The 21,724-nt window shown below is 47.7% G+C and overlaps 1 protein-coding gene across 2 annotated transcripts in view; it reads right to left on the reverse strand.

Annotated features, from left to right (window-relative positions):
• The window catches only part of RASGRF1 (Ras protein specific guanine nucleotide releasing factor 1), a 102,524-nt gene extending 101,269 nt beyond the window's left edge, over positions 1 to 1,255 (reverse strand). For both annotated transcript variants that reach the window (XM_043922500.1, XM_043922501.1), the window contains exon 1: positions 562 to 1,255. In XM_043922500.1, the coding sequence (XP_043778435.1) occupies positions 562 to 837 (276 nt within the window). In that variant the 5' untranslated portion in view covers positions 838 to 1,255. The remainder of the gene's footprint in view (positions 1 to 561) is intronic.
• Positions 1,256 to 21,724: the final 20,469 nt, after the last annotated feature.

Here is a 21,724-nt window from a genome sequence, read left to right on the forward strand (position 1 = left end):
CCAGCGCGTCAGAAGGGTCCCCGGAACCCTTCGGTTTGTTGCTTGGTCTTGGAGACGGCTGGGAATTCACCACCGGTCGATGGTACCGAACCGACCCCTGCGCGCAGTCCCTAACTTGGCTCGTCTTCGCTCCCGCCGCGGTGAGGTAGGGGCCGCGGCGCTCGGACGTCTCGGTCTCACTCTTTCTGGGCCTAAGCGCGGGGAAATTCAGCTACCTTGTCCGGGGCTCTCCGGGGTGGGAGCACCATTTTTGGCTAGATGTGCTTCTACATTCATTGTTTCTGTCTGTCCCGAGAAACCCCAGCTCCCTCCAAACCGCGTCTCCCTCCGCACCTCCGCGTCTCGCCCGCTGTGTGCCCGCCTCCTGCCGAGCTCGCCGGGTGCAGGACAGCCGCAGCCCACACCCGCTCCCTGCCTGCAGTCCCGGCCCCCTCTGGCCACCGCGGGTTACAGCCCGCTTAGGCCAACCCTCCCATCTCTCCGAGGGCGCTGAAAGTAGAGGGAATAAAGTTCGGGCGCCTTCGGCCGGCAAAAGGCCCGGAACCCCGGGGCTGGCCTCACCTGTTTCTCCAGCGGCTCCTTGGCGGAGAGCGTAGGTTTGGGGGAGGGCGCGCGGTCGCAGACGCAGCCCTCCAGCAGGTACAGCCCTGAGGGCCGCGAGCTCGAGTCGCTCTCGAAGTAGAAGAGCAGGTTCTGCAGCAGCGCGAACCACTTGGTTTGCCATTTTGTGTTGTCCGAACTCCGCTTGCTCAGGTAGCCTTTGCGCGTTCCGTCCTTGCGCGCCAGCAGCCCCAGGGACGCGACGTGGCCATCGTTCAGCCGGATCCCCTTCTGCATGGTGCTCGGAGGCCAGCTCGACTCCACGCGCTTACATCTTCTCCGCGCGGAACCCGGCAGCCCCGGTCCGTGCGCGCTGCGCGCTCTCTCTCTGTCGCTCGCTCCTTCGCGCTCTCCCCTCCCCCCACCAAATCTCTACAGTCCGGGATCTGGCGCCGAGCCGCGGCTGCTGGAATCCAGATGTACCATTCCCCTCCAGAACCTCTTCTCAGCTCCGCAGAGCCCCCGGGCCCTGGAGATGCCTCCCGACCCTCCCCCGGCGCCGGGCAAACGGAGGGACTGGCGAGCTGCGCGCTGGAGAGGGGCAGGCGGAGTCATGTGACGCTGATCCCTCGAAGAGCCCGTTTCAGCAGCGCGGACAGGGACACACGCACGCAGCCCGCCGAGGCGCAGAGCCGCGCGCAGGCTGCACCTTGGCGCCTCCTCCTTCTCCCCGGACACACGCGCACACGCACAAACACAAATCCTGTCCTCCCTCCCCCGATCTCCTCTTCTCCTCTTTGGGTGTTAACAAACCAGATCAATTTTCGTTTAACCCAAGGAACAACAGAGGCTCGCCATCCTGGGAGCTGGCGTCTTTGCGCCCCGCCGCAGCGCACTGTAGACCTGGGGTTAAGTCCCATTTGTCATTTTCTCCTCCAGAGGCTTCCTCCTGGTACTTTTATTTTTCTTTTCCGAGGTGCATGGAGGAAGGTGGATGGCGAAATGGACCTGAAAGAGCTTTCAGTTCTAATATTTGCCTAACCGGCCAGGTCACATCATTTCAGCATCCAACCCTACTTCTCGTGGCTTCCCCAGCGACCTGAGGACAATACAGGCGGAGATATGGAGGGGGGAAGTGAGCATTTATTTTAATTTATTTTGAGTGTTGCCATAATTATGGGCGCCACCCCTGCGCCCCGAGGTCTGGCTAGCGAGCCGCTGCTGGCAGTTTTCTGCAAATACCCTCCAAAGCCTGAAGGCGGGCTTCAAACGCAGGCGCCAGGGACCATGGGAGCCTTCAAATAGCTGCGCTGGCGCAATGATACCTTAATGATAGATTTTCCGTTCTTATTTTTAGCTCGCATTCGCCTACACAGTTACACGGCATTTATCCGGGAACGTCACAGCGCCCGCCTGCTGCACCGGGAGGGCGCGCTGGCCGCCGGGCAACCGGGGCGCTGGAGCTGGAATCGCGCACCGTCGTCTGCCGCAGAGGGCGGCCCCGCTCAGGCCGGGAGCGGCGCCCCCCAGCCCGGCCTGGTCTGTTTGCAGCGGGGACAGGCGGGAGCGCAGCCTTCGGGAGGAAGGAAGGAAGGGCACCATTTTTCAGTACAGAATCTGCTGGCACCCCACCTCCCTCCCTCGCACGCGCAACACACAGACACATGCACATACCCCGCCCCGCCCCCCCCCCCCACTCCCACACTCACACCCCACACCCACTCACCCTGGTCTGGAGCGAGGGAAGGGCCTGGGAATAAGCTCTGGGAAGGCCCCGGGAAATCCACGGAGAGACACCCGACCGTGCCTAAGTTGAAACAGCCCCGGTCCTGGGCACAATGGCGAAAGCCTGCCTTTTTAAGATGGGGACCATTCTGAGGGAGGAACTGACCGAGTTAGCCTTACTCTTGCCTCTCAGCTCCCACGCTTGGGCTTGGGAACTCTCTCTAAGGATTTTTCTTCACGAATAATGAAAGCAAAGAAGGGTGATGGCTAAAACTCTTCATTTAGTCTCGATTTTCCCAAGAGGGTCCCTGCACTTGTGACCACCTTTACTTCTCTTCTGCCCTCTTTGTGAAAGCAGAGTTTCCAGAAGTGAGTTTCTTAATCCAGTCTCTCTTCCTCTAAACTCTTCTCTTAGGAAGCCTGATGCAGAGGCCAAGGAAATTTCAGCCTCAGTTCTAAGTGCTTCAGATTGACTAAGCCATCTAATTGTCACACAGCTCTAGGAGTAGTGTCCATCCCCTCCCCTCTCCCCTCATCAGCTCCATGCTACAGAAGGGGGAAATGGAGGCCTGGGGTGGTTGAGTGACTTGTTCAGAGTCACTCAGCTAGAAAGTGGCAGGGGCAGGATTTGAACTTGGTGGTCTCTCCCCACTGGCTATGTAGAGTTGAATGACTGGTTGCTGTGTTGCAGAGGGTTTGGCCTTTATCCTAAAAGGGGGCCTCTCTCATGTGGGCCAGAGCCAAGAGTGGGTCTGCTTGACATGTGGAAACAGTGGGGGAAGGGGAGGGGGGATTAACTGGGAGATTGGAGTTGACATATATACACTACTGTGTGTAAAACAGATAGCTAGAGGGAAGCTGCTGCTTAGCACAGGGAGCTCAGCTCAGTGCTCTGTGATGGTCAAGAAGGGTGGGATGGGAAGGGGATAGAAAGAAGGTTCAGGGAGGAGGGGATATATGTATACGTATACCTATGACTGATTCACTTTGTGATACAGCCACAAAGTGAAACTAACATTGAAACTTTGAACTAACACAACATTCAAAAGCAACTATACTCTGGTTAAAAAAAAAGAAAAGAAAAAGATCGGGTCTGCTTAGAGGCTGTTGTGGCCAGAGAGACTTATGGTACTGGAGTTCCAAACCTGGACAGCACACTGGAATCACTTGGGGACAGTTAGCCATCACCTGGGGACCCAAAAGGCCACAGGCAGGTAATATACTTTCACTGGTGATTTTAATGTGCAGCAAAGTGGGAGAACCACTAATAAATGGTAGAACCAGTAATATAGTTGTTGCCCATGAACCACCTGGGATTGGGCTGGGCCTTGGACTGAGAATCTGCATTTTTAACAAGCTCCCAGCTGATATGACGGTGCTGGTCTGCAGACCACACTTTCGAGAATTTCAGGTACCCAAAAGGTGAAAGGGATAGGATTTGTTCATCATTTCATTCATTCAGTCACATGCACCTCATCCCACCAGTGTTCACTGAGCCCCTAGTCTGTGTCAGGGCTGAGGCTGGGCCACTGGGGACATGGTGATAAACAAAACACAGTTCCTGCTTCCTGGAGCTTAGACCAGCCCAGGAGTTCCTTCTCTCTAGGAAGGCAGGAGGAAAACCATCTTATGGTTCTGGGGAAGAGGTGAAAATCAAGACAAGGGCTGAATGCACTGCAGTGGGCCTCAACTCTGGTGGGCTTAGAGCTTCCGGAGAGATTGTTTAAATCTCTGTGCTCAGGCTGCACCCCAGGCTGGTTAAATTGGAGCCTCTGAGTGTGGGACTTGGGCATCAGTACTTGGAAAGCTCCCCGGTTGATTCAGATGCATAGCCAAGGCTGAGAAGCATCAATCTAAAGCTTGGATGAAGAAAATCCCCTCTCAACCTCCTCGCTCTCCACAGCTGGCACTGGGGAGGCCACATGGCCCCCTCTGGCTGGTTTTGGAGTTCCTGCTGGGAACTGCAGGAATTCCTTGTGGGTCAGGCCACACTGAAAGGTTGGATGTGGCTCAAAGTATTCATGTGGGATAGAGGAAGTGACAGCAGCCCTAGGACTTTAATTATGTCCATCTGAGCGGCAAACACACTGCTTTCTCTCTAATCTCCATTGGCAGAAACCTGAGCAGAGCCTGTGAAGGGGCCCTCTGGTCATCCCCCTGGTCTCCAGCCAGAGTTCAGGACCACTGGAACGTACTCAGAGGAGTTGCTTAAGGAGACATCAGCTGCAGTTTGGGTTGGGGTGGGGGTGCCAGGGAGCAGGTAGGCATGTCCTGCCATAGCAGGCAGAGATGGGCATGTCTAGCTATGGCGTATGCTGTCTACCAGGCCAGAGACCAGCTCTTCTCCGAAGGTGGAAAAGATGCCCACCAGACCTCACAAGTGCATCTGGGCTTTGCCTTGTTTCATTCCATCCTCTCCATAAGGCTTTTGGACAATGGTTAATAACCCCATTTCACAGATGGAGAAACTGAGGCTGGAGAGTGGAAGCAACATTTGCAAAGAATCTTGTAGGGTGGCGCTGTGATGGGGATCCTGACTGCTCAACTACAGCTCATCACAGAGGACTTGCTCTCTGGGTCTCCCAACTTCCAGCTCTCTGGGCTGAGGTCTCTGCAGATAAGGAAACAATAGGAGAATTAAGGAGTATTTTGGTGGGTTTGAGATCTGCATTTAGAAATGACTAGCTAGTGACATGGACATTGCTTAGTCCAAAATCCTAATAAGTCTTTATGGGGAGATTTCTGTGGGGCTTCAGAAGAGTGCTCAGCTTGGGCATTTGTTGACCTGGGAGTTGTGTGAGTCTGACCTGCCTTTAGGCCCTGGGAAGAGGGAGTCTTTGGGTGTGTGTGTGTGTGTGTGTGTAAGTGTGGTGTGATGTACACATGAGAGGTGCATGTGTGGTGTAGGTGTAACATTTAGAGAAACTTTGGTCTTTTGGCACCATACTCCAAAAGAAAAATGTACTTTTCACATCACCTAAAAAAGTGAAGAATTTAATATGTTGAGTCAGAGGAGTTTTGGAAACAGAGGCTTTGCCAATGGGGATTCATTCCTCCAACTTTGGGCTCGGTTGTTAGCTTTGCTCCAGGATCCATATGTAGATGTGAGGGGTTTATACTTTTGCTTTCTGACCAGTGAAAATAGCCTTATTATACTGTCGGACTGTAAATGTAATGCAGGCGTTTTGTAAAGTATTAAGGCAATGTAGAAAATAAAGAGATTACTCCTCCATTGATTTTCTTCTTTTCTATTTAATGTCCTTGACTTTCCTCGTTGCTAACATATTTACCAAAATGAGATTCTGAAACACATGCTGTTTTATCATCTCTCTTTACTTAACAGTATGTGAGGACATATTTTCATATCATTATGGACTAGGGTTCTTGGCCTTCTTAATCAATAGAAATTGATCAGAGGCCAGACAAGTGATTCAGGCGAGGCTTTATCGAGGTCCCTGCTGCAGTGGGAGAGAGCGGGGAGTGAGAACAAACAACAGGTTCCCTTGCTTGCTCCCTGGCATGGGTTGGGGGACAAGCTGGTTCCTTATATGGGGTGAGGGTAGGGCTGTGTCCAGGAGTTGGGCTGGAGGGGTGGCTTAGGTGGTCTGTCCACCCTTAGGTGGTGCTGTGTGCAGGGGGCATGTGCAGTATCCTGCTTTTGCTCCGGGCTCCTCAAACGTGGCAGTTGGGGGTTTTGGTCTCTTTTGGTCCAGAATTTGCCCCAACTACACCTGCATGCAGTTATTGTTAGTTCCATACAGTTTCTTTGTATTTTGTTGCTGGAGGAGAGGTGTGTCCAGGTGCAAGCACTGCAGCAAAGGGTTCCAGGTTTGTCTCAATATTACCGCAAATTTTAATCAACAGATTCTTTATGATTTGGCATTTGGGTTATCTTCAAGTCACAGCTTTTGGAATACTGTGCTGTGCTGTGCCGTGCCAAGTCACTTCATTCGTGTCTGACTCTTTTGTGACCCCATGGACTGTAACCCTCCAGGCTCCTCGGTCCATGGGATTCTCCAGGCAAGAATACTGGAGTGGACTGCCATGCCCTTCTCTAAGCTTTTGGAATAATGATGCAATTAGTATATTTGTATATACATTTCCCTCCCTTAAGCGAAAAACTGAAATTTCTAGGTTAATGAAACATCCATTTGAAACATTAATACCTATTAATAGATTTCCAAAGAGAGCTTTTATTCTTGACATGGCTGTCCACAGAGATGAGAGCATTCATTTCTCCATCTATTTGTCAGTCCTGGATATTGATACTAACCATCAGTTTTAATCTGTGTTGCAAATAATCTCCACAGTTTGTTGCCTATCTTTAATGCTATGTATCTATATATTGTAGGGATTTCCCCAGTAGCTCAGTGATAAGAATCTGCCTGCAATGCAGGAGATGTGGGTTTGATCCCTGGGTCTGGAAGATTCCCTGGAGGAGAGCATGGCAACACACTCCAGTATTCTTTCCTGGAGAATCCTATGGACAGAGGAGCCTGGGGGTTATAGTCCATGGGGTCACAAAGAGTCAGACACAACTGAGGTGACTGAGCATGCATTCACAACTATATATTTTATATGTCTTTATTTGGGTTGTAAGAAATTTTAAAATTTGGGTGCAGATAAATATATCTTTTTCGTTATGGTTTCTTATTTTAGATCTCCTGCCCTCTTGTGCCAGTTCTTTCAAGATTGAAACATATGTGCCCATATTTTCTCCTTCATTTTTTCAATTTTATTTTTTTCACTTATGCTTTTAGTTCATTAAGAGTGAGACTGGGGTCTTGCTTATTGTTTATTTTTCCCAAAGAGCTGGCAAGTTGTCCCAATACCCTTGATTGAATAACCCAAATTCTACCACTGATGAGGAGTAGCATCTTTATCAGCGATCAAATTCTTGTCAATATTTAGGACTATTTCAAGATGCTGCTTTTTGTCCTATTGTTCTGTCTGTCCTTATTTTTTTTTAATTGTGATATAGTTGCCTTACAATATAGTATTAGTTTCTGCTGTGCAGCAAAGTGAATCAGTTGTGTGTACGTATGCCCCCTCCTTGGACACCCTTTCCTGGCCTCCCATCCCACCCCCTAGGTCATCACAGAGCACAGAGCCGGGCTCCTTGTGCTGTCCTAACCATCTATCTACACAAGGGCAGTGTGTGTGCGTCACTGGTACTCAGTTAGTCCCACCCTCCCCGGTCTGTTCTTATCCCAGTGATTTCTGTTTCTCACTGCTTTACCAGCTATTTTGAAATCTGGCCCTCATCATCATGCCCTGCATGTGGTCGATTTAGTGATTGTTCTGAGGCTTCTGGGAAAGAAGATACATGCTCTGTTCACAGCGTATGGAGTTTGACAAATATCTAGCAACTCGATAAATTTTGTGGCATACAGAGGGCTAGGATTTACTCATGACCACAGAGGAATAGGAAAGTGTGGAAAAGTAATGGGAAAGTGCTGGCTGCTCAGCCGTGTCCCACAGACTGTATCCTGCCAAGTGTCTCTATCCACGAAATTCTCTAGACAAGAATACTGCAGTGGGTAGCCATTCCCTTCTAATATTCCACAGGGGATATTCCCAGCCCAAGAATCGAAATCAAGTCTCCTGCATTGCATGCAGTTTCTTTACTGTCTGAGCCACCAGGTCAGGAACATACCCTGGAGAAGGGAATGGTGGACCCACTTCAGCATTCTTGCTGGAGAATTCCATGGACAGTGGAGGAATAGGAACAGTAAGTCAAAGATTTCCCACCCCCTTCATTGGAATCAGGCCCAGTTAATCTGATCTTTTGAATCATTTTAGGGGAGTGGGAGGGGAAGAGGCATATGTGCTCTGCTCCTCATTTTGATTCCATTTTCCTTCAGTATTCTTTTTTTTAAATCTGAATTTTCTACTTTTTGTAATAAAAAAGTTACCCTACTAAAGAAATAAGACAGGGACATGCAAAAAGTTTGAGAGATGGCTTCAGTAAAAACCATGTGGTGCTTAAAAGAGGAGACAAATCTTCAGCTACTTAGAGAGTTTATCTATTTGTGTGGCACAGTTCTAGAATGTTCTGGAGGAGAGATTATACTGAGTTATTAGATGAAGAATTGTTGTCCCAAGGTTACATATAGATTTTTGGGGGTCTCTTTGTGCAGAGTCCAAAATAAGAGAGGATATTAAGACGTGGAATTCAGATGGATCTAAAAATCAATCTAGTATCATCAGACTCTTCTGTATTTTAAATAAAGAAAGAAAAACCAAGGAGGGAATTTCTCATTATAGCTGAGGCGACCAAATTGGATAATCATCTGATAACTTTTTAGGATGTCTCCACCCTTCCAAATCTTGCACTTTTAAAAAATATTTTTTAAATTAATGTTTATTGCTTCACAATGTTGCGTTAGTCTCTGCCGCACAGCAAAGTGAATCAGCTGTCTGTATATATATATATATACCCCCCTCTTTTTTGGGCTTCCTTCCCATTTAGGTCACCCCAGTGCACTGAGTAGAGCATTGAGCATTCCCTGTGCTCTACAGTAGGTTCTTATTAATCATCTGTTTTTTAAAAAATATTATATTTATTTTGACTGCACTGAGTCTTAGTTGCAGCATGCAGGATCTTTTAGTTGTGGCACGTGGGATCTAGTTCCTTGACCAGGGACTGAACCAAGGGTTGCATTAGCAACACAGAGTCTCAGCCACTGGACCACCATGGAAGTCCCAAGTTATCTGTTTTATACATAGTAGTGTATATATCAAACCTTACACTTTGTACAATTACTGGGATACATGGGCAAGAAAGAGGAGCCTTTTTTTCATGACCCAGAGGCACTGAAAATGAATCCCCAGGTCAGCTTCAGAGTCTAAGTTGGTATAGACTGAGCTCTATCACAAATGAATCTAAAAGGTTATGGCTAGAACACAGTAGACATTTGTCTTCTGTTTCCAGAGTTGTTTCAGCACCAGGGATGTGAATGGCTTTGCCTTCTGTATGTGCCATGTGTGGCTCAAACTGGAGCCATCCCTGGGGACTTCCCTCGTGGTCCAGCAGCTAAGACTCCGAGCTTCCAATGCAGGGGGCCTGGGTTCAATTCCTGGTTAGGGAACTAGATCCTGCATGCCTCGACTAAGATATGGCACAGCCAAGTAAATAAATTTTAAAAATTAGAAATTAAGTATTAAAAAAGCTGGAACCATCCCTTGTTGAAGAGGCAGGCTTTCTTGGGGAATCCCTCTTCCTGCCAACCTTACTCGACAGGTAAAGAAATGCGGGCTCAGAAAGGGGAACTGACTGCCTGGAATGACTTACATGCCAGTGTGTGGCAGGTCACATCCAAACACAGCAACTTCAGGGTTTCCACAGAGTTTCTGCAGCAGGTGCTGACTGCTGCCCTGCTGTGTCCCTCCCTCACATCTAGTGGGTGTGACACATTGTGGAAAAAAAACACTCTTGGTCCCTGGGATGGGATTTCTGAGGCTCACAGAGGGATTCTCTGTCTGCCGTGGATGACAGATATGACAGAGGTACACAAAAGGCCATTTTGTGCATGAACCTGAGGGCAGAACCCAGAGTCATATCAAAACAAAGTCTGAGCTTTGGGGCCATTCATATTTTTTTTTCTGGGTCACTGGTTGATGTCTGCCATCTGTCAGAGAAGAAGGTTGAATCTGCTAGGGGTTTTTTCTTAGCCATGGTGGGTTGATGTTTGCCTATGACTTGGGACCTCTCAGTCTTCAACCAGCCAGTTCACTGGTCGCAGGTCCATGTGGGAAATAAGAGACTTTTGCTTCAGACTGTCCAAACCCTTCCAATTCTATTGATGTTTCCTGGTGTGAATTTTGGTACATGGCTTCCTAAATAAAAGCATGGACTTTCTCTTGCAGGGGACTGAATTACAGCAATTCTGAGCACTGAGGAGCAAAGGGGAGCTTTGTGCTCCTTCTTGGAACTAACACTTTCCCCCAAGCTTTATGGACACTGGGACTCAAGTCCAAAATGGCACTGGGTTCTTATGTCCAGAATGTAAGGATCTTCCCACCACCCATCTTGTCTTTAGCAGAGTGTTTACCCTTCCCCAAGGTCACCTAAGTGGGTCAAAGGATTCTGACATCTCAAAATCAAAGTCTCTGGGTTTCTTTATTGACCATTCTCCAGTAGGTGGGTGAGTCATAAAGGAAAATATACATTAAAATGAGTGCTTTTGGGGTATTGGTTGATATTAAAATGTGAATTTTTAATGATTTTTCTCCTTAGCATGTTAATGTGATGGATTATTCATATGATAGGTTGTTAATATGGTTGATTGACTTTCAAATACTGAACCTACCTTGCATCACTAAAAGAAACCCTTTATTATTTTTATATATTGCTGAATATTAGTTGTTAATATTTTAAGAATTTTTGCACTTATTCATGAAGGAGACATGTAGTTTTCATTCTTTTAACTGTATTTGTCTGATTTTGGTATAAGGGTAATTTTGGTCTTAGAAAATGAGTTAGAAAGTGTTCTCTTTTCTGGAAGAGATTGTATAGACCTGGCATTAATTTTTTAAAAGTCTTTATTGAACTAGTTACAATATTACTTCTGTTCTACATTTTGTTTTGTTTTGTTTTTTTGCCGAGAGGTATGTGGGATCCCCAACCAGGGATCAGACCCGCACCCCCTGCATTGGAAGATGAAGTCTTAACCACTGAACCACCAGGGAAGTGGCAGAACTGGCAGTAATTCTTACTTGAACAATTCAATATAGTACTGGAAGTCCTACATAGCTCAAAGGCAAGAAAAGGAAATAGAATGGATATAGGTCAGAAAGGTAAAAATAAAACTAAACCTATTTGCAGATGACTTGATGGTCTCATGGACTATCCCAAGGAATCTACAAAGAGAAAAAAATCTTAGAACTAATAAATGAGTACATCAAGGTCACAGGTTACAAGATCAATATGCAAAAATTAATTGCATTTCTATAAAATTGCAATAATACATGAAAAACAAGATTAAAAATAGTGTCATTTACTATTGCCAAAAAAAAAAAAAGAGAGAGAGAGAAAGGCTTAGTGTATTAGTCTGGAGAACCAAGAAAGCTGCTGGTAGAATTTAGTCTGAATTCAAACCCTGAGGACCAACGGAGCTAACAGTGTAAGACCCTGTCTGATTCTGAAGGCCTAAGAACCAATGTCCAAGGGCAGAGAAGATAGATGTCCAAGCTCAGACAGAGGGCAAATTCACCTTTCCTCTACCTTTCTGTTGTATTCATGACCTCTACAGATGGATGATACCCATCAGCATTTCTGAGGGCACTCTATGCTCTTTGCTTCGTCTACTGATTCAAATGCTGATCTCTTCCAGAAACACCATCACAGACACACCCAGGCCATCTGAGCATCCCTTAGCCCAGTTGAGTAGACAGGTCACACTTAGGTGTATATACATAAATATATATATATGTATATATACACCTCTGTGCTCAGTTGTGCCCGACTCTTTGCGACACTTTGGACTGTAGCCTGCCAAGCTCCTCTGTCATGGGATTTTCCAGGCAAGAATCCTGGATTGGGTTGCCATTTCCTGCTCCAGGGGAATCTTCCCAGCCCAGGGGTCAAACCTGCATCTCCGGCTTTGCTGACGGATTCTGTACCCACTGAGCCATCAGGGAAGCCCATACACTCAGGTGTAAGTCTAACAAAATATGTTGTTGTTGTTCAGTCACTCAGTCATGTCCAACTCTTTGCAACCCCACGGACAACAGCACAGCAGGCTTCCATGTCCTTCACTATCTCCCAGAGTTTGCTGAAACTCATATCCATTGAGTCGGTGATACCATCCAACCATCTTATCTTTTGTTGACCCCTTCCCCTCCTACCCTCAATCTTTCCCAGCATCAGGGTCTTTTCCAATGAGTCAGCTCTTGACATAAGGTGGCCAAAGTATTGGAGCTTCAGCCTCAGCCATCAGTCTTTCCAATGAATATTAAGGGTTGATTTCCTTTAGGATTGACTGGTTTGATCTCCCTGCTGTCCAGGGGACTCTCAAGAATCTTCTCTAGCATCACAGTTTGACAGCATCAGTTCTTTGGTGCTCAGCCTCCTTTATGCTCCAACTCTCACATCTGTACACGCCCAGAGCCTAGTCTGGCTCTGAAAAATTAAAAGCCTCTCCCTATTGCCCTAGGGCAGACCTCAAAGAGAGCCCTGCTGGCTCTTAGGAGAGGAAAAAGGAGATTCCTCTCATACTGCTTTATGAGGCTTTCTCTTTCAAATGAATCTGCAGTATCATGGTGCTCAATCACTTCAGTCGTATCTGACTCTGTGATCCTTTGGACTGTGGTCAGCCAGGATCCTCGGTCAATGGGTTTCTCCAGGCAAGAATACTAGGGTGGATTGCCATTCCCTTCTCCAGGGAATCTTCCCAACCCAGGTGTCGAACCTGCATTGTAGGTGGATTCTTTACCTTCTGAGTCACCAGGGAAGCCCTGCAGTGTCATAAAGTACCACTGATTTGCTCATTTTTTAAATTCTGCCACATTCAAAGTCCCCTCCACCCTCCCCACCTCCTCCCTGCAGTGCCTGGCACTGTGCTCTGACCTCAGCAAGGTTACAGGACAGTGCATGGAAGGAATTTCAGCACTCACCACTCACAGTCAACTGGGTCATGCCCTCAACCCCCTCCACCACCCCCCCCCCCGCCTGCGATGCTCATTCCTCTGGGGGCCCATCACCCCCACCCCCCCACCCCCATCCCCACCTTACTGCATCTGTGCCCTGACCTCTCGACTTCTGTGGCTCTTTATGTAACCCAAGTACTAAATGTTCCGTCTGGGAGGCTGGCTCCAAGGAATTTCTCATTTTCAGATATTTATGCCTTAAACCGAAGACCAAATACTGCTGGTTCCTGCCTCCTGTCTCTTCGCAGCATCATTAGTCGTTTTCAAGAGCTGCATTCTGTAAGTGAATCTGCCAGCTTGTCATTGGTGAGTTCTAAGTTACCGGTGACACTTGAAGAAATGCCCAGAATAACCTCAGCCAGTCAGCAATGCAGAACCAGGGAGACAGAAGCTCCAAAACATGAGTTTATGGAGAACAGTGGGGATCTCATCTATAATAATCCAGTAATAGCTTGGATCCTTCTCCAAGGAGATAAGAAAACTGTTGTTACTTCCAACCATCTTCTCAGCACTCCTGTCAGAAGGACAGCAAGCAGAAGTTGGTGCTTCCCTGTTGCATGGGTACCCTGATACAGAGAATGTTATTAAAACTTATAGAAAGTTAACTAAGATGTAGATGCGAGTTGCTTAAGTGAATATTTAAGAAGGGAAGTAGTGAAGTTGGGAGAGTGAATCATTTATTTATCCACTCATTTTTGTTTTTGTTTTTCATGCATTCATCAATTCAGCAAGCTTCCACGAGCCCCTGTGTGCCAGACTTTTTGCCAAGAGGGGGACCAATACAGAGATTAATGAAACAGAATTCCCCTCTCAAGCCCTCATTCTGGTAAAAGAAACAGACTCTTAAGCAAATAACTTCAATGTTCTATATGCAGGACTGCCATGTACAGTTGTTCAGGTGCTTCACTGCACAAATATGCTCAGCTGAAAGGGCAAGCAGGACCTGAAATCTGGTCCTTGGTCTGCTTGCTGGGCCTTTGCCTTGTGAGGAGCTAGGTCTGACTGAAGAAGGGGTACTTTTTTTAGGCGGTGAAAAACCTATATAGTCCCATTCTGGCCATAGTGCTCTAGCCCCACATTTTTATAGCATTAGCTTCTGTAAACCGTTCCAGTTGCTAATCACAAATAGATGTCCTGATAATCGATTAGCTGCCACCTGATTTGGGTTCTAGATTTTACTCTGGGTCAAGGAGACCCTGTGCTTCTTCCCCTTTCTGGGCCTAGGTCTCCTCTCTGCAGTGTAGGAGTGGGCAAGATGGGTAAAGACCATTCTTCCATCAGCAATCTAGGTGAGTATCATTTCTTGCAGAGCGATGGTTCCTGCCTTTATACTTGGAGGCTGGTTATCAACAGAGAAACGTCAGTAAAGGCAGGATACTCTCAAGGGGACTTCTGGTAACAGAATTCTGGGACTTTAAACAAGACAGAAGGGCTGCCTGAGCTCCAGGGTCCAAACAGTGGAGTAGTCCATGCCCCAGTGCTGGACGCCATCCTTGTGGCAGTGTGATTGGAAGCACAGGCCAGTTAGAAGGCTTGAGAGATGGTGACTGGCTGATGGAGATCAACAGGTGGCCTGGGGCAGACTCTGCTTGTGTGTCCCAGACGCTTTCTGATTTTTTTTTTTAGCAGGGCAAAGGTCAGACTAAGAAGTAGGCATCAAGGTGGGGACTCAGTCAACACAGACATAGGGGCCCCTGGGAACACTTGGCGCATTGTTCCCTGAGTCTGTTTAACAACGATGAGTCTCAAAGGGGTCAGGGCTTCCCTGGTAGCTCAGCTGGTAAAGAATCTGCCTATACCGCAGGAGCCCCTGATTCAATTCCTGGGTTGGGAAGATCTCCTGGAGAAGGGATAGGCTACCCACTCCAGTATTCTTGGGCTTTCCTGGTGGTTCAGACAGTAAACAATCTGCCTGCAATGCAGAAGATGCCAGTTTGATCTCTAGGTTGGGAAGATCCCCTGGAAAAGGGAATGGCAGTGGAAAGAACACTCCAGTATTCCTGCCTGGAGAATTCCATAGACAGAGGAGCCTGGCAGACTACAGTCCATGGGGGTCACAAAGAGTTGGACATGACTGAGTGACTTTCACTTTAACCAGCTGTGCCTGCCAGAACCCAGGGAGGCCAGGGACAGGAGGCAGGGATGGGAACTGTCCATCACTGAGGTGGAGACAGTATGGTGTTGTGAGCTAAGCTTGGGGCGGGCCCTCTGCAGCTGAGTGACTTTGGACAAACTATTAACCCTCTCTGCAGCTTCTGTTTCCTCATCCATAAAAGGAACACGACAGTCTTGGCTTCGCAGAGTAGCTTTGAGCACTGGCAGTGTTGGATGTGCCGTCCTAGCACTTAAAAAAAAATGTTTATTTCCTTGGCTGCATCAGGTCCCAGTTGCAGCATGAAGGGTCTGTTGTGGTGCTTCAGTAGTTGCGGTGAGTTGGCCTAGTCGCCCTGCCCCTTGTGGGCTCTTAGTTCCCTGACCAGGGACTGAACCCTGTCTCCTGCACTGGAAGGGGGACTCCCAAGCACTGGACCAACAGGGAAGTCCCCGAGCAGATTTTTCTTAAATGATGGCTCCCATTAATCTGAGCAAAATGTGCTGGAGTGCAGTACAGGTACGACTAGCAAACAGCTTTCTGTATGGCAAAGGGGGCATTCCACCCATCCCCCAGTTTATTATCATGCCTCCTTCTGCCACCACACACCTGGATGAAGGGACTCAACATCTAGCTTCTGAGACGCCTTCCTTTACTAGAGAGAATCTGAAGCAAGCCCATCACTATGTGTGTCTTCTAAAGACAGTGACAAGCTGTATCCAGGGTCGCTGGATTGGGGTTTCTGTTTTGGTTGTTGACAGGATCAAACAGATAGCTCTCACTGGTCTGTCAGGTCGGAATTGGACAGAGAGGACAAGAGAGCCGAGCTTAGGCAGGAATCTCATAGCACTGTGAGGTGCCCATTCTAAACACTGGTGCCCGCCCCCCCCCCCCCCCCCCCCCGCAGTGTGTCCATGGGGCAATGGAACAGTCAGGCTCTGGGACTTCCAGGAAGATAGGGACTGTAATGATGATAGAGAACCTGCGGCTATCATGGCGGAAGGAGAGGAGCACAGTCTCCTACCCTGGACCGTGTATAAAGCCTCTCTCATTTGATTCTCCTACCAACCCTGTGGGAGAGGTGTTGCCCCCATTCTATAGACAGACAAACTGAAGCTCAGAGAGGATGATGATAGACAAGTCAGGGCAGTACAGTGAGGAAGGGGTGATGCCAAAACCTGAACCCACACCTGTTCTGCCGTGTATATTCAACCTGGCAGGCAGATTTTGGCAGTAGCACACCCAGGGGGACTGACCCTCTGGATTGACACAGGTGGCTGAGTGCACAGGGGAGGCCTCCAGGGAAGCAGCCCTTGGAGGTGGGAAAGAAGCTCAGGGCTGCCTCACTAGGGTGACTAGAGGTAACAAACAGCACACCCTCATGTTATACATCCAGAAGTAAAAGAGCTTCCAGGTTAATGTTGTTTTTCACTGTTCACTTGCTAAGTCATGTCTTACTCTTTTCAACCCCATGGACTGCAGCATGCCAGGCTTCCTTGTCCTTCACCATCTCCCGAAGTTTGCTCAAACTCATGTCCATTGAGCCACTGATGCCATCCAACCATCTCATCCTCTGTCGCCCCTTCTCCTCCTGCCCTCAGTCTTTTCCAGTATCAGGGTCTTTAGTAGTGAGTTGGCTGCTTGCATCAGGTGGCCAAAGTATTGGAGTTTCAGCTTCAGCATCAGTCCTTCCAATGAATATTCAGGGTTGATTTCCTTCAGGATTGACTGATTGGATCTCCTCGCTGTCCAAGGGACTCTCAAGAGTTTTCTCCAGTTCTACAGTTCAAAAGCGTCAATTCTTCAGCACTCAGCCTTCCTTTATGGTACAACGCTCACATCTATACATGACTATTGGAAAAACCATAGCTTTGCTATACACACCTTTGTCGACAAAGTGATAGCTTTGCTATTTAATATGTTGCCTAGGTTTGTGATAGCTTTCCTTCCAAGGAGCAAGTGTTTTCTAATTTCATGGTTGAAGTCACCATCTGCGGTGATTCAAGAGCCTAACAAAAGAAAATCTGTCACCATTTCCACTATTTCCCCATCTATTTGCCATGAAGTGATGGGACTGGATGCCATGGTCTTAGTTTTTTGAATGTTGAGTTATAAGCCAGCCTTTTCACTCTCCTCTTTCACCCTCATCAAGGCTCTTTAGTTCCTCTTTGCTTTCTGCCCTTAGAGTGGTATCATCTGCATATCTGAAGTTGTTGATATTTCTGCTGGCAAAAGTTAAATAAGCAGGGTAACAATATACACCCTTGATGTACTTCTTTCCCAATTTTGAACCAGTCCATTGTGGCAAATAGATGGGGAAATAATGGAAACAGTGAGAGAATATTTTTTGGGCTCCAAAATCACTGCAGATGGTGACTGCAGCCGTGAAATTACTATTTGGAAGAAAAGCTATGATCAACCTAGACAGCATATTAAAAAGTGGAGACATTACTTTGCCAAAAAAAGTCCATCTAGTCAAAGCTATATTTTTTCCAGTAGTCATATATGGATGTGAGAGTTGGACTATAAAGAAAGCTGAGCGCAGAATTGACGCTTTTGAACTGTTGTGTTGGAGAAGACCCTTGAGAGTCCCTTGGACTGCAAGGAGATCGATACAGTAAATCCTAAAGGAAATCAGTCCTAAATATTCATTGGAAGGACTGATGCTGAAGCTGAAAACTCCAATACTTTGGCACCTGATGAGAAGAACTGACTCATTGGAAAAGACCCCGATGCTGGGAAACATTGAAGGTGGGCGAAGGTGACAACAGAGGATGAGATGGTTAGATGACATCACCGACTCGATGGACATGAATTTGAGCAAGTTTTGGGAGTTGGTGATGGACAGTGAAGCCTGGTGTGCTGCAGTCCATGGGGTCGCAAAGAGTCCGACACGACTTGTGACAGAACTGAACGGAACTGATTGGTGATGCCAGTGGTAAAAAACTTGCCTGCCGATGCAGGAGACATAAGAGACAGGTTCCATCCCTGGGCTGGGAGAAGGGCATGGCAACCCACTCCAGTATCCTTGCCTGGAGAATCCCATGGAGAGGAGCCTGGTGGGCTCTGAGTCCATAGGGCTGCAAAGAGTCGGACACTGAAGTGACTTAGCATTGTTCCATGTCTGGTTTTAAGTGTTGCTTCTTGACCTGAGTACAGGTTTCTCAGGAGGCAGGTAAGGCCTTTCCACTTCCAGGTTAATAGGACTCAGTAATATAATCATATTATCAAGCTTCCTCCTAGCTCTCTGCCTCAGCTTCCTCTAGTCATTGTTGTCCCTCATAATTCTAAGATGCTGGCAGCAAGAAGCTCCACAAATCAGCCAGGCCCACCAGCCGTCATTAGTAAAGATAAGCCAAAGCTTTCAGGGTCTCCTTTCCAGAAAGAGCGAAGAATCCTTTCCCAGAACCTCCTGAGCAGACTTGCCCTCATATCTCATTGGCCAGAATTGAGTCACATGCTCACTCCTATACCAATCACTAGCAAGAGACCAGAAACTCTGTGATTGGCTTAGGCTCACCACTTCAGGTTATCTGTCCTGGGCCCGGTGGTGTGATGAAGCAGAGGATGCTAAGCCACGGAGCATAGTGACTCAAGCTCCAGACCTTGAGATGGGGGGTATGTGTGCAAGGTTGAGCAGCGACCCCTCCATGGGACTCGGGGAAGGGCATCCTCCAGGAGAGCCGCGGTCGCATTAGAGGAGAAGCTAGCACCCTGGGATGGTTCCAAAGGCTTCCCGCGCCGGTCTCAAGTGTTACATTAGCTGCTGGCAGAGGGAGGTCCTGGCGATGCTGGAGGCTTGATGGTTTCGCAGTCTGGACATCGCGGGGGCAGGTGTGGCTGAGGCCTGGTCTGTAGGAGGGAGCCTGTGAGGGCACGGGAAAATGAACAGCCTGTTTCAAACACTCAGCCCACACACCACACACGCGCGCGTACCCGTACACGCGTACAGCCTTGCCCGTTTACAATTGTGAGCTCTTCCGATGGCACAACGCAGCTTTTTGCCCAAGCCAAAGTGCCAGGCAAGGCCCTGGTTCTTCTTCAGAGAAATACAGAAGTGTTAATTATATCTTAATTGTCTTTTTGACATTTTCAACTGGACATCTCAGAAGCTCCCAGTACCCACCCCCTGGAAATAACTGGGAACTGACTGGGCCCCTCTTTCTCCATGTCAGCTTTTCGTGCGGGGTGGCAGGGCTTTTTACATGACAGGTAGCTTCCAAAAGGGCCAAAGAGTAGAAGCTACAGGCTTTTTAAGGTCTGGGCTCAGAGGTCCTGGAATATCACTTTTTTCTCCCTCCAGGTCAAAGCAAGGCATAGGGCCAGCCTAGAATCAAGGAGAGGAGAAACAGACTTCATCTCTTGCTGAGAGGAATGGCGTGTGGACACAGGGATGAGAAGCCTTGTTGGTGGCCATCTTGGAGAAGGAAAGCTCTCTATACAGAATTGGTGAGCAGGGGTGCGGGGGCTCACGCCCATGACTGTCTGATACCAAGTCCACACCTCCACATCACTGATCGCATCATAGACTTTTCCAGCTGGAAATGACTTGAGATCACACAGTGGTCCACAACCCTCAATGTCTTAACCTGAAATTCCCCAGAAGCAGATCCTGAGGCCCAGTTTGAGCATCAGTGGCTTATTTGGGTGGAAACCCTGATAGATAAGTGGAGAAGCAAAACAGGAAAGGGATGGGAACTATTAAATGAACAGATGACATTGTGGCAACCAGAGCTCAGTCTTGCCAGGGACTTCTGGGAGGTAGTGTGGAGCTCTCCTGAAGGGGCCAGGAAGCTGGTATATTCATCCTCCCATTTCCTACTCTCCTGCCTAGATCCCATCCCAGACTCATGGAACTGGTGATTGAATTCCTTTTGGGGCTTGTTCAGGACAGCTTCATTCACTCCCAGTTCTAGAGGTTTCTTATTGGCTAGAGAGGCCTTACTGCTGGTTACTCTGGAGCCACATGCCACAACCTGGCTGAGCTCTTTAGCAGCTGATGAAACTCTAGACTTTTCTAGAATGACAAACAGTTCCCTCTGCTTGTACCCGTAGGCTGTCCTGCCTGGCTGTAAGAGCTGTAATTAGACCTTGTGGTAGACTGATGCTTTGGTGACTGCCAAAGATCTATGCCTCCTAGTATTTAGTCCCCTAAATATCAAAGAGTTTCCAGCCCTAGAGCGTGTTCATAAGTCCAATTTGTTTCTAAGTCCAACAAAGTTAATCTGGGTGCCCAAGTAACACATTTGGCTATATAGTACTGTATTGTAGTAGGTTTATAATATTTTTCACATATTGTTCAGTCACTAAGTCATGTCTGATTGCAACCCCATGGACTACAGCATGCCAGGCTCCTCTGTCCTCCAGTATCTCTTGGAGTTTGTGCAAACTCAGGTCTGTTGAGTCAGTAACGCCATCCAACCATCTCATCCTCTCTTGCTCCCTTCTCCTTTTGCCTTCAATCTTTCCTAGCATCCAGGTCTTTTCCAGTGAGTTGGCTCTTCATACCAGATGGTCAAAGTATTGGTGTTTCAGCTTCAGCATCAGTCCTTCCAATGAATATTCAGGGATTATTTTCTTTAGGGTTGACTGGTTTGATCTCCTTGCATTTTTCACATAAATAATACATAAAAATCAAACACAGAAAATAAAGAAAACATTTTTAATCTCATGGTACATCCTTGAAAAGTAAAGTAGCATAGTATAACAGCTGGCACACAGGGGACGGTATCGAGTGAACAGGCAAGAAGAGTTACTGATGGAGGAGGTAGGAGTTGGTAGAGCTGAAGGGTCATCAGCAATAGGAGACAGAGGACAAGTTGAGGTGTCACTCATGCCTGATGTTGATGGCACTGGTTCCTTATTGGAGACAATTTTCTCTACCCTCTTGAAAAAATGATTCAGTGATGTCTAGGTGGTCGCTCTTTTTTTTTTTCTCCTCATCATAGATGACACGGTAGTGCTGGATTGCATTATGAACAGCTATTGCAACCTTCATGTACTGTTCCACATTTGGGTCTTGTGTCTCAAAAGCTAACAGTGCCTCCTCAAGTAAAGAAAATCCCCCTGCCATTTCCTGTTTCATGAATCTCTTCGGTTCTTCAGCTACTTCTTCTTCCTCTTGTCTCTCTTTGCCCTTTCTCTGGGTGCATTTGCATCCTTGAAAGCCTGCAACTTGAAGGTTCCTATGTACGGGACTTACTGTACTCATATCCTGGTGTGGTCTCTTCCCACATTGATTCTGAGCTTGGTTCCATGACTTGCTTTAGCCAATGGGACACCAGCAAGTGTGATGCAAACAGAGGCTTGATAAGTAAATGCTTTTGTCTCCTGCTTTTTCTTACCCAGTTGCAGTGCCATACGGAAGTCCAAGCCATCCTCTGGAGAGATATCAGATGAAGAAACCAACACATGGAGAGAGAGACAAACCACCTGGACAGGTGAGTGAGGCCTTTTAGGACCTTCCTATTCAGCCCAGTCACCCATGCCAGGATGGTCCTTGAGCAGAAGGACTTGTGCTCTGTCTGAATTCCTGATCCTCAGAACCTCAAGCAAATGAAAATGGTTGTCGTTTGAAGCCACTAAGTTTTGGGGAGTTACACCTCAATAGGTAACTGAACTAGCACTTAAGACCTTGCACACTCACTTGCCGTATGCATCTTTGCAGCTCCTGAAATGTACTGACTCTGTAAGTCGAGGGGGTGATTACCCAGAGAC

Source organism: Cervus elaphus, chromosome 13, assembly GCF_910594005.1.
Source record: "Cervus elaphus chromosome 13, mCerEla1.1, whole genome shotgun sequence".
NCBI classification, from domain to species: domain Eukaryota; kingdom Metazoa; phylum Chordata; class Mammalia; order Artiodactyla; family Cervidae; genus Cervus; species Cervus elaphus.